Below are 12,982 nucleotides of genomic sequence, written 5' to 3' on the forward strand. Positions count from 1 at the left end.
CCAAATCCATCGCTAAACCATGTCCCCAGGTGTCACATCTACAGGTCTTGGGCATGACCCAAGCGCACCGAGCACGCCTTCCTCACTGAAATTCATCACACACAACCCACGTGGCAGAGAACATCCTCCCGCCTACTGCAGCATCGCTTCAGGGATCGAAAAAAAAAAAAAAAAAAAGCTGCTTAAACCCAGAATTATTTTTGTAACTTTTAATGGACAACGATCTGGTTCCCATAAAAATAAGCAAGCAGAAAAAGCAAACCCAAGTAGCTCAGAGGCGACTGCGGCAGCCGTTTGCCTCGGCACCCCGCACCACACCCAGGCTCCGCGCAGGGACCGCGGTGGGATGACCTCCGTTAGAGCAATCCCTCCGGTTATTTGCCTGCTCACGAGACAGCATTCGAAGGTGCGATGGTATTTTCCTGCACTGGCAAACTCTGACAGGTTGCAACCCTAAAGACAAACAGATTTTTTTCAAGCAAACAAGTGGCAAATGAAAAATTGGGCAGGGAGAAGGGGAGGCAATCCTACCCTAGCCAAACAGATCGGTCTCAAGACACCCATGAGCACCCAGAGCTCACAGGGCGCATTCTTTTCAAGGCACAAAACAAACACCCGCAGGCACAGGCAGCAGGATGTCTGTTCCCAATTCAGCTTAAACAGCACACGAAAGCTCCAGGCATTTATTCAAATGTTCAAAAGCAAACCCAGCGCACGCATATTGAAGCTTCTTGCAAGGATTAGGAACAAAGTCACATGTAAGCAGAAGAATGGCCTCAGCCAAGCTGCTGCACGGTATAGTTTATACAGGCAAACATTTGGGTGGGTGCCCTGAGCGGTAAGGCCTTGCTTGGGAAACAGGAGCAGCCCAAGATGACTCCACCAAAGCAGAGACCTTCACATGTCCCCATGTTGACAGAAGAGAAAAAAGGAAAAAAAAAAAAAAAGAAAAAAAAGAGAAAACCAAAATTCCTTAATCCAGAATTCCTCTCCTGCCTCGCCAAGAGATTTGTGGAACAGCAGGTCTGGTCTGCTCCTCTCTGAAGCCTGAGGCATCTCTGCACCCTGCACCAAGGAGCATTTAAGGACCTGGCTGTGGCTGCGGCATCGCTTTGTGCCGGTGACCCCTGTATGAAGATCACCAAAGCCAGTTTGCTGCCACTCCTTGCATCTGTACCCGGACCTCTCAGTGCCACCTCTCCTCCCGCTTCAATCCTGGTTACGGCTGGAAGGCGCTGGCAGCGCGGTGTCAAGCCGGTGCTCACCCCCATTTTCCCCCATCACCCAGTCGGAGCACCGGCACAGTGCCGAGCCGCAGCGATCCTCTCACACGCGCCGGCTGAGGACTGGTGCAGGCAGGAGACCCAGCATTATTGTGAAGTTACCTGACCTCGTGACGAGGGACATCCACTGCCGACACCAGTAGAACCACAGGCGGCAATGGTCTGTACTGGCACCGTGCATACAGTGCAGCCCCCTCCCCCATCACCCTTTGCAAAAAAAAAAAAAAAACCCTAAAAAACCTCTGCATGAGCCTCTCCGCCATCCTTGTACCCCTCTGGCTGGACTGGAAAGGTTGTTTCATAAACTCAATACACACCAAATTAATTTTGTTTTGTTTTGAAAGGGATCTGGGGTAAGGACAGGGCTAGAACTGGGTTTAGGGATTCTGTGCCTTAACATCTGGGAACACCCTGGAGATAAAAGCAAGCTGAGTATATTTAACTACAAGACAACAGATTCAGAATTTTTTGCAGCTTCAATAAAACTCTCAACAGCTACGGAGCATTTTTTCTGTGTTAATTTAATCATACAAATATTCATTTATACATTAAGGAAAAAGCTTCCTTTATTTTTTCCCGCAATGTGCTATCATAGGACTTCTCCCAGACTCCACGAGGCAACACACCATCCTGTTCTACACATGCACTCCCCCCGGCGAGGACAGACAGGCTGCAGAACCACCCACGCACTCGCACACACACAAAAAAATTAAACACACAACAGAAACCCAGACACGGGACAGCGTGCATTTCCTAACCCCGCAGACTCCGGCTGCTCTCACACCCACGTGCGCTCCGACCGCGCGGCTTTGCCTCTCGGTGGGGGAGCAGCATCTTCCAAACCTTGGAGGGGTCTGGATCCAACGCTCCCGAGACGTGGGCAGCCGATTCCAGCTCCCTCCACCCCGCCTCGCCAGTTTTGGGGCTAGTCCCAGTGCTCCGGTTTGCCTAGGCTCACACTTGACACAGGGATCCATGTTAGAGACCACCAGAGATGTTCTGCGCTATATTTTTCTTTTGAAGGGGTAGGGGGGTAAGGAGGATCTCCCTTTCCCTCCTCCTTATGGCTTCAGGACAGACAGGTGTCAATCAGACTGGAGCCAGTTGCAACCTCTCCGTCACTGCACCCTCCCATAGCAGCAGGTACCAGCCCCATCCCTCCCCCAGTCAGGAACTCCAGCCTCACTGGGGCGACAGTCTCTTTACTGGTTCATCACTCTCAACCCGGTAATGGTTTCCTCTCATTTCTAACAGGCCCGCGCCCTGCGTGCGTAACTCACCAGGGTCGGGTTATCCGAGCCACCGCACACACCTCAGGCTGACCAAAATATTCGGCATTCAGCACTTCTGAACAATCAGGCCCTTTGTTCCACGGATCTGACGTTAAGATGCTCCAAGTCTGAATGCATCAGCCCTACGGAAACCCACACAATCAGTGTCCTGAAGTCACCTGGAAAAAGCTTTGCTGAGCACATCTCAGATCCCCCCCTATTTAAAAGCTGGAAACCTGACAGCAAGAGCAACTTGAGGGCCGCTGCACCACTAAGCTCCAAGGAACCAGGAGATAAAACCACCTTTGGCCTCAGTGAAACTGTTTTTCCTCAAGGAAAGACCCAGAGGTAGAGCAACCACTCATTTAAACATCCTTCTGCTGTCGCAGCCAGGGTTACAACCCCACCCCGCAAAGCGTCCAGAGCTCTGCACGGTCGCTGGCAGAGAGATTGTTCCCGCAGACGAGAGCGCTCATGCTCAGCTGCCTGGGGAAGAGCAGCAATGCGAGCAGCGAGAGGCCGCAGATTTCAGCAGCAACTTGGATCTGGCCCTGCCTTTCTGCACACCCTGGGGTAAGTGACCCTTGTCACAAGGACACCACGGGCTGAAGACACTCGAGAGAGAATTCAAGTCTGTGCAGAACCTTCTGAGTGGGAAAGCACGCAACTACTTGGGGTGCATGCAAGATTTTTTTTCAAGAAAGAGGAAAAAATTCAGTCTTAGGGGGAACACAGGAACACAAATGTGGCAGCCGTTACACACGGGAGGAGCGCTCGTGGCTGGGAGCAGAAGAAAGCCAGCATGGGGGTATCTGAGCTCAAGGGTGTCCCCGATGCCTCAGCTGACACCAGGCAAAGCTTGAAGCACCAGCTGCAACACACAGACTCAGATCTTAAGGTTTCCCCCCTTCCACTACACAGCTGATAAAAGGAGCTAATAAAGATAAGGAATCACGCTGTCACTCGGACAAACAGCAGCCTCCAGTGTTTCAGACGCCCTCGGAAGGGAAGCGGCAGCGCTGCAAGAGGCGTGATGCTCAGGTACGTGTTGGTGCCTTCAGAGCTTGTCGCACAAGCCACCTGCTCCAAAAGGAGGGAGAGAAGAAAGAATCCACTTGCCCATGCTGCACTACAGCCATGCAGATCATTCCCTAGACTGAATGCTAAGAGAAGATAACGAATCCCGGGCAGAAAGATGTTACAGAACAAGAACCAAACAGTACAGCTGCACCGAGCAGGGTGGTACCACCTGCCACAGGTTCAGCTCTGCATGTTACCACTCACCCAGCTCCAGGAAGCTGCCGAGACAGACCCAGGTGCTCACCAGACCGCAAGTGCAAGCGGATAGCAGTCCAAATCCTGCAGTGTCTTTATTATGAGGATAATTTCTTAGATTATACTTGTTTCTCCCAGCAAACGGATTTTTGAAGGGGGACTTCAGGTAAGTGACCTTTAACAACTGAACATCTGAAACACAAACAAAATCTATTGCCCCATTCTTCCTCTGTTGGATATAAGGAACTCCCGCCATCCTCCACAAGATCCATCTGCGTGCACTAAGAGAAGAGAGTCCTTGGTAGCGGCAACGAAAATGAATCCCCCATTCAAAACAAACCAAGAAAACACAACTAGTCAAGAGATCAGGATACAGTCACACACCATGCAGCAAGCCTCCGCTCTGCTCCACCCAGGAGAACAAGAGTCTTCACTGGAAAGATCTGGAAGAAGGTAGTGGGAGCTTTGCATATTACTGTATCTTTGGCAGATGGCTCTTCCAGCCTCCTTCACGTTTCTGAATGAGACGGCGTCCCCTCACCTCGCTCCGCTACAGCGGGATCTGTGGTGACACAGCACTTGAGAAATCCACCACAGCACTCAAGGTCCATTCTCCCTCCCCTCACACTGGGCTTCCCAATCCATAACTGGAGGAAAATACACTGAAGGAACAGCAGAGCAACCCAAATTTTTAGAGGAGCAATCCCTCCCAAGCCCTGAAGAGCCCATTTAGAAGGTAAGAGCCTCAACGAAGCTACAAGCCAGGACGCCAAAGGTGAATGAATACAAGGCGATAGTGTAATCCAGCTGATGACGCTAACTCTTACTCTGCATTCAACAATGCAAAACAATTAGCCCCTAAGCAAATACTTTATCACAGGAGAAATGAATTCAAACTTATACCTTGTAAGAGAGATGGGAGGTTCAAAATTAAAAGGACATGACTTTTGCAAAGCTTTGCAGCTACTACCAAGTGAATTACAGCTACAGAAAGAGAGTTTCCTCTTGGCACAAGACCGATACGCTTGCTTGGTTGCTCTAGGCACAGCTACTGTACATCAAGAGTTAACAAAAAGGTATTTTAAAACGCTAACCACACAGGACAGCTCTGGAACTTTAATAGATCTGTTTCTTATTAATATGGGTGCATATTTGTGTGTACTTCACATAAAAGGGGAAGGGAAGTGAGCCCTCCATGTTATCCTAGAAGTCCCAGAGTCTTTCTCCCCATCTTATCCTGAGAGCTGGTCTTCAGCATGGTTTCCAACAACACGCAGGACAACTAACAGCAACACTCAAACCAAAAGGAAGGAAAAAAAAAAAAAAAAAAGGAAGAAATAAGAGAAGATTAAAAAAGTCGGTAACTAAAACCAGCAGATATTAAAAATGCAGAGCTGGGTGCAGACCCAACCTGTCATTAAAAAATGTCCAACAAAAAGAAGTCACTGCACAAACCCCAGAAGATACTAAGCAAATTCCCATTCGGCAGCAAGCAAAACATGACAGTTCCACAAAAATGCACGCTGTCCCTTGTCAAAAAAATATGAACAAGAAACAAACAGAAATTAAACATTTGCTCAAACTACAACCGCTCTGTAGGCAAAATATTATTTTAAAAATGGCTTTTTCGTTTTAATTTTTTAAACTTCCTTTTAAGCTAATTATGTGTGAGAATGATTTCTAAAAAAAAAAAACCAAAAAAACCAAACAACTCATGGTGTTGGTATATTTTCTTTCTCATAGCATTAAACAACACTCCTGAAATCCAGCATTCACACATGCATACTTAGATTTTGTATTCTCCTCTGGAAACAGCTAGTCTTAAGTTACTGGGCTTTTGTTTTTTCTTCTTTTTCCAGAACATGGAGGCAGAGAAGGGGGGGTGTCCACGTTGTGTCTGTCTGCCACATGAATCCCCCTCCCTTTCCCCAAAAGTCAGTTCTTTGTTAAATTCTCCTCTTGTCGATACCCGTTTTGTGTTTTTGTGTTTTAAGACTGTCCGAAGGGATAAGGACCGTGGAAACCCTGAAAGAAAGTTGGAGACATAATCAATTTCAATAAGCAAGAAATAAAATCGATCAGCCGCACGCCTACAAATACTGACCAGCCCATCCCAGTACTTCTAATCCAAACGCAGCCCTTTCCCCACCAACGTGACCTTTGTTGTCCAGCCTCATGAAACAGTCTTAAAACGCAGGTTTTGGCGTTCATAGCTGGCTGCCCCACAGATGCCAGATGCTATCTACTTACCTCTTTTGGGTGCTATTTAGACCAGGTAATAGCCAGTGTCACGGGCCAAAAAGTAACTTGTGGTATTTTCTACAACAGAGCCAAAATCCCCTACGGATGCTACGATACCTGCCAGGCCAAGCAACCACAGTTCCACAAATCTGTTCTAAAGATTACAGCAAGCAGTTAGGTGAGAGGCTGGAACTAGTAGAAGAGGCTGTTTAAGAAGAAAAACAAGACTCGGACATCCATGCTCCCACAACTGCCATTCTCAAGAGAACAGTATACATTTTCCTCAAGTGAAAATCAACCACAACATTTAACCAAGAAAATCAAAATGCTTACTACAGAATCCATTTTCCCTCCTTTACATCCTGCAGTGAGTCGCCTAAATGACAGCTCTAGTCCCAATTAACAGGAACTCCTCTCTGTAATTTGTTGTTCAAATCAGCTCTCCAGGGTTTACATCAAGAAGCAAAAGCAAGAGACCAAGAGGCAGGCAAGAGATCTCTCAAGCCATGGGGTATAAAGTTTGCTATAATGATGCAGATAAAAATCATAGACAATCCTCCCTTCACATCTAGACACATACTCGGGTCAGAAGTGAGACGAGGGAGAAAAGCTCGTTATATTTCAAAGCTGGCAGACCATTATGCAAATGCTTTTAAAAACACAGTTCAGTTTCTTCCTAGCACGCTGATGAGTAAGACAGCCGAGAGCCCAATTAGCACAAAGCCATCCTCGGTCTGTAAGGGAAGCTCTGACTTCATTTTTCACCATTTTGCCTTTACTAGGCCAGAACTCAAAGGAAACACCGTTTCCTGCATGTTCTCCTGCAACTCTGTAACTCTATATCTCATCAACTGTGTGGGAAGCATGGAAGATTGGAAACTTGGAAATTGCTGTTTGCAGACAGAAAGACATCCAAGTGACGGAAAAAAACAAACACGTTTTTGCCCTAGGCATATGCTGCGCTCCCAGTTTGTAAAGCAAGCTTTTGAAAAGATTAAGCCCAGCAGATTCCAGCACAACAGTTCATCTCAAAGGAGAAGCTCCCATCAAAATTGAGAGACTGAGATAGTCAACATTTCTGAAAAATAAAGTCACCGAAGCAGGGGAAGGAGAAGAGAAACATTAAAATCATGCGAATAGGTGCACCAAAAACCCCCAAAGGACACAGAAGGAAACCAACGTTATAAGCAAGATCCCGAGCAGTCTCACCTCAAAGGGGTGAAGCTATCGTACTTATTATTGCTCTACAGAAGGAAAACCAGGATTTGTCACCTATTACCTGTACAGACACATTTGCCAGCACTTCCTTCATCTTCTAGTTACAAAAGCAAAGGCAAGGCTTTTGCACAAAGGCTTTGTTTGCAGATACGGAGTTGGCAAGTGCTCCCAAGCCCCGTCAGAGTGGTCTGAACAGCCACTGCTCCCGGCTGCCTGCCACCACCGCACGGCAGAGCCGGCCTCGTACCGGGTTTGTATTTTACACTCCATGTCACAGGCACAATCTTGTTGATCTAATGTGTGCACGCCATAAGCCAAGACATCTGCATCACCTCATGACATAAAAGAATTAACAGCCTTAATCGGTACAGCGCCCAGAGTCCTCAGCTTAAGTCGGACACGAGAACAGTTATCAGCCTTTCCGTACGCAGGGAGACCCTGTGAAGAGGCTGTTAACCCTGCTTTCAGGGAAATCCTCTGGATTTTCAGATGCTGTTTTCTGTAGCATCTCATTTAAAGCTCCATAATTATGCTAATCATGTGTTAATTAAAAGCAGAATTTAGCTCACCTTCAGAGCATCGGATTACTAAGCACACACGGCTTTGTACCACTTCCTACGCTGCACTCAACAGGCCGGCACCTCTAGGTGAGCTTCTCTCACGAGCAATTCCAAGAACGGTCCCAGAGCGCGTGGCCAAGGTTAGCATCTCCTGACACAATGAATTTCACCCAGAAAAAAACCCAAATCTTTGCTTTTGGGATTGCCACTCTTCACTGTATTTCACTTACCCATGACATTTATTAGTGTACACGAGAACTTACAAAACAAAAACACGTTTGCTTCTTTTCTTTAAGATCAAGTGTAGACTTAGCTTAACACCAGACCCTGAGTAGGAGACTCTTACTCCCCTTTGTGAAATGAGAATACTTTTTCTTCTTCCTCAGATGCAAGCTCTCTGCAGAGCACTTCTTTCTCATCACATTTATGCAACATACACAGTGCAATAGTGTCTTGATACCTGAACGCTTCAGTTACGGCTGCAACGCAAATACCAAACCCCATTATATGACATTTCCAAAGGTAATTATCCCATGCATGCAGTATTTTACAGCAAACATGCAAAAATAATTCTGCATACAGTTGCAGTTTTTCCGAGTTATTTCAGCTGAAGAACTATTCACACTATTTTGGGTGAATTCCCTTCTGCTCTCAAAATGAGATCACTGTCTTTATGAAAAGCTCAGCTGCAGCTTTGCAAATTTACTTTCAGTTCTTCCAACATCTTCCACTGAAGTAATTGCTAACTTGCTAGTGAAAGCATACTTGCTATTCATACAGATAAATATGTGAGAATAGAGGATCGTGCTTTTTCAAGAAAAGATTCTACATGAAAATTATTGGTATAAATTATCATTTGACTTCTGTATCTAGAAGGGAATTGAGATGTTTTGAAAAGTTGAAGGCCTTTGTAAATACTGCGCTCTTTAAATGAAGACACCTGTGCTAGAAATAAAATGAAGATTCAGTTAATCTTTCATAAACCATCACAACACAGGCTTTCAAATAGCTATCTTTATTTCACCTTTGTGACTGAGTCAAGATCAATAAAAGGTACACTTGGAGAGAGACAGGAGTTTGATGTACAGCTGCAAAGCGATACAGGAGCCTCCCAGTGTGCACCGACAGTAGCATCAGACAACGCTACAAGTCCCCGGTTCCTGGGCCGCTCCTAGTCAGTGCTTCTCCAAACTACACCGAGTTCTCTCGACTAACTTACGTAAACTGAACACAAACAGAAGAACAAAGTATTGAGCACTGTTTTTTTTTTGTTTTTTATTCCATGCATGCTGTGCAAACATGGCGTGGCAGTTAAGACCACCAGGAAGTTAAGAACCTTCTCACAGCGCAGCCGCTCGCAGGGCTGGTTTAGATGCACACAGCTGACGAGGTACGTGAGGGCTCAGGTACGCGATTAAGTTACCATGCAACAGCTTAGCTCCTGTAACCTAATCAACGGCGTGCTTTCATTCTGCAGAGATACAACAACAGGGAAAGTCTGCTGGCCTGCAACGGAGCAGAGTTAAGCTAAAATCAGATTATCTCACATTTCCCACAGTCCAAAAGCACACGGACTGTCGGTTTTCGTGGATGAGCTAACATGCAGCATCCAAACACATTAGTCTTTCACCAGAGAAGCAAACCAGCTCATGCAACACCAGTTTAGCCTGCAGATGCTGTGCAGCAGCGTGGCTCTCAGAGTAGCTATGGTAGTTTTGAGTCCAATGTTCTCCCACTTTGTTCTAAACCGATTTTACTGTGTGGTAACTAGCCCAGATTGAAGCCCAGATAGCAGGATGGAAGGAGCTTCTCTTCTACATGAAGGCAAATATTTCTGGGGCATCCCCCTTACCAGCAAATATAGTTTGGTACCCAAATAATTTCCACTGGAAAAATCTGTCTCAGGTTTACAGAGGTACTCCAAAAATACGCAAATTGGAATGCCCTGGTTTGGCAGAAGCATGCACCTAGAAGCAGCAGCAATTTTTCAGCTCAGAGAGGGGAAACCAGTTGAGGGCTCCAAGGACAGAGAGAGGTTTGGTTTCCCATCACAGACAGAAAGCTGTCAAGTAGCACGGCTCAGAGTTCAGCTCCACGCAGAATGAATAAGATGGGGAACATAAAGACAGCAGGAAAAAAGGTGGTAAGATTTTTCTTTTTGTGAACTCCAAATATGCTCATATTTCATTGGGCTTTTAAGAGCAGCACGAGTGACAAACAACAGATTAACACCAGGCAAGCTGTGGAACACCCTTTGCTATTGCGGTGACTCTGTAATTGCTCTGTAGGGGCAAATCTTTGCAGAATCAAAACTTCTACATGCAGTTTCCTGCATCACACAGAAAGCAGCAATTCCTCAATTCCTATGGGCAACAGATTTAGAGAGAGAGATATATATTTACATATAGGTGACAAGTACAATCTGAATGTCAGTGTATGGCTATCCACTTCAGACCTTTTTACACATTTAAACCTGTACTTTTTTTTTTTCCTTAGTTAAGAAATTTAACTCTCATTCCCCAGGCACTGTAAGACTGCATCTTGCGCTTTTAATGTAAAAGACTCTCACAAGAGAGCAGCAGTGACCTCCACAGTGTTGCTATGAGACAGGAGCAAGTAAATAGAAGGAAGCGATATTAGCCTCATCTCTCTCGAGAATACGGAGAGAAAGCAATTGCCAAAGAGGAGAATAAGATACCCATGCATGGGTATATCTGGACTCTAATACAGCTCATCCCTATCCCGAGATAAGCATCCTATCCTGCACTTAAGCACATCTTAGAATTAAAGAACATGCAAAAACTCCACTGGGAATAGACACAACATGCTTAAAGCAATGCCCTGAACGGACCCTGATCCACAACAGCAGTTTATTTGATAAGGTGAGCAGGGCGGACCCAGGGAAGGCATACAGCAGAAATAAAGATCACAATCTGTTTGTTTCATCTTATCTGTTTATATGGAATTCAGCATCTTGTTTTGTTTAATTTGTTTGGTTGTTTTTTTTTTCCCTAGGAAAGTATGTTACACTGAGCAGAGCATCCAAACCATGTACTTTAGGCTGCTGCATAAAAGCATTTTGAACATTTCCATGTGTGAAACACTGATATAACCTGCCTAATCCAGCAGCAGATGGCATGTCAGTGTCACTGGGATCCTGACTCCAACGGGGAATTTTAGAGGACAAGTCACACCTGCTCAGTTGCACCAGAGGGAAAAGTAACACAGATGATGTCTGGCAACTTCCAGTATGTTTTACAGCTGCAGATGCCAGAAACTGCTAGTTTTATCTCAAAAGATTTCATGGTCTCATGCAACTGCATGACTGGGGTTCTCCACGATCTCTTGGCAGAGAGGAAGCCTCCACAGTGATCTGAGAAATTTTTAAGGGCTTCTATGACTTCTAAATACGGGACAAAGGCCCTTCTGAATACCTTAACTAGACCTCACCCACCCCCTCTGCTGTATCTCACCAAATGGTGGGTCAAACAGGACTAGGGATTCACTCCTTCTCCAGGCACATGAAAGCAGACAAAAATATTAGAGGTCCTGTCCAAGATAAAGAAAATCCAGGAATCGTAACGTGCAACTACGTAACCAGCACACCGTACTCATTTGTCTGCTCCTAGAACTTGAAATAAAGCCTTTCACATCAATATTCAATCACAAGACGACAGCTCCAAATGCAGCAGTTTTCTTTCTCCCCCTCTCAAGCAGCAGGGCAGAGGTCGAGTCCCTGGGGAAGAGGGGGAGACGGGCCAGACATGGCTTTTCCTAACAGGTACTGGAATACCATCTGCTGATCAGGTGGTTTAATAATTCTGACATCACCGCCAACAAGCCCTTTTCCACTTAAACAGTATCCCCAGCTGGGGATGCTGCTTATACATTACCCCTTTTTAGGAAAAAAAAAAAAAGTATCTTATTTTCCAGATGGCAGAAAGAAGGCATGCGATAGCGCTAGACCTAAACCAGGGAGGGCGAGTGTCTTCTCCTGGTGATTTTAAACGAGACAAAGTATCTAGGATGCCAAACCTACTCAAACTTGTTCGCTACAGAACAATATTGTACCCAGACAGGAAGGGCAAGGCTGGAGCAGGAACTCTGATCTTCAGACCTACCTCAACTGCCTCAAAGGAAAAGCTAAATTGTTTAATTATGTCACAAATAGAAACACTACACCAGAAACAAACAAACAAACAAAAACTTAAAAAAAAAAATCAGCAAACCTTTCACATACCCCATCCCATCTCCAAAAAGGATCATAAAGTTATCCCTTCTGAAGCAAGCAAGAAACAAAATTTCTGCTTTTATCTCATATAAGCTATGTCAAATCCACCCAAGAATATTCTGTAAAGAGAAATAAAAAATCCAAAACAAAACAAAAAAAAAAAAGGGGGAGAAAGGCCACCTACCCTACATCTGAGGTTAGATCATAATGGCTCACATCTCCTAAGAGTACTCATCGTCAACTTTGGGTTATTAGCTAAATCAGCTTACTTGAATTTAGTGAAATCCTCTCTGGTAGTGCTTCACTCTCCTTTTTGGCTTTTCTTTCCACGGTATAGCTGGCCTTTGCTATGTCTTCTGCACCTCCAACAGGTCTTGGTTTCTTACACCTACATTCTTAGAGACGACACAGCATCTGCCCTCCAGCCAAGGGAGCCTGTTGGTACACTTGACCTCCCGGTGCCCACACCACCCACCTCCCTAGGAAGGGCGAGGATACACGCCACAGGACAGACCTAGTGAAAAATCGAAGGCCATGTTACTGCCAAAACCCTACATCCAGAAATTCCACGCGGGAACTTTCGCAGAAGTGCATATATTGGCAGTTTCATATCTATCCACCTGCAAGTGCAAATCAACTACAAAGCAATTGCCAAGCTCTGCACTCAGGAAACAGTAAAGGGGAAAAAAAGCCACCTCCGGCCTAAAGCTGACCACAAAAACTGGAGTTGAGTTTTCCCATCTAAATTAAACCTAGGTATTTCAGCTATGGAAGGCTTGGCTAAGTCCACTGCCTTTCCAAAGCTGTACTTGGTAACTGATTTTTATTTTTCATCAACTCATACACAGAGCTGTTACCAGTCTGCTGGGATATGTACAGCCAGCCGCAAAGCGGCACTCCTCA

General features: G+C 45.6%; 1 protein-coding gene and 1 long non-coding RNA gene across 9 annotated transcripts in view; both read right to left on the bottom strand.

Annotated features, from left to right (window-relative positions):
• Positions 1 to 194: 194 nt before the first annotated feature.
• Positions 195 to 1,413, bottom strand: LOC147597997 (uncharacterized). The gene is made up of 2 exons (XR_015260994.1): positions 532 to 1,413; positions 195 to 453 (listed from the first exon to the last, which is right to left on the bottom strand). It is a non-coding gene; the product is annotated as an uncharacterized LOC147597997 (long non-coding RNA).
• Positions 1,414 to 1,785: 372 nt separating this feature from the next.
• Positions 1,786 to 12,982, bottom strand: part of ILRUN (inflammation and lipid regulator with UBA-like and NBR1-like domains) — a 33,521-nt gene continuing 22,324 nt past the window's right edge. For 2 of the 8 annotated variants that reach the window (XR_015260970.1, XR_015260974.1), the window contains 2 exons: positions 12,349 to 12,593; positions 5,542 to 5,854 (listed from right to left, as the gene is read on the bottom strand). Coding sequence is in view for 3 of the 8 variants with exons in the window: in XM_086765472.1 (XP_086621598.1) it covers positions 9,301 to 9,354 (54 nt within the window). In the remaining 5 variants the exon portion in view is untranslated. Of the gene's footprint in view, positions 5,124 to 5,541; positions 5,855 to 8,847; positions 9,355 to 12,348; positions 12,594 to 12,982 lie in introns of those variants that run through there. The other 6 variants (XM_086765471.1, XM_086765473.1, XR_015260973.1 and 3 more) reach the window with 5 other exon arrangements.

Source organism: Chlamydotis macqueenii, chromosome 23 (assembly GCF_036417535.1).
Source record: "Chlamydotis macqueenii isolate bChlMac1 chromosome 23, bChlMac1.mat, whole genome shotgun sequence".
NCBI classification, from domain to species: domain Eukaryota; kingdom Metazoa; phylum Chordata; class Aves; order Otidiformes; family Otididae; genus Chlamydotis; species Chlamydotis macqueenii.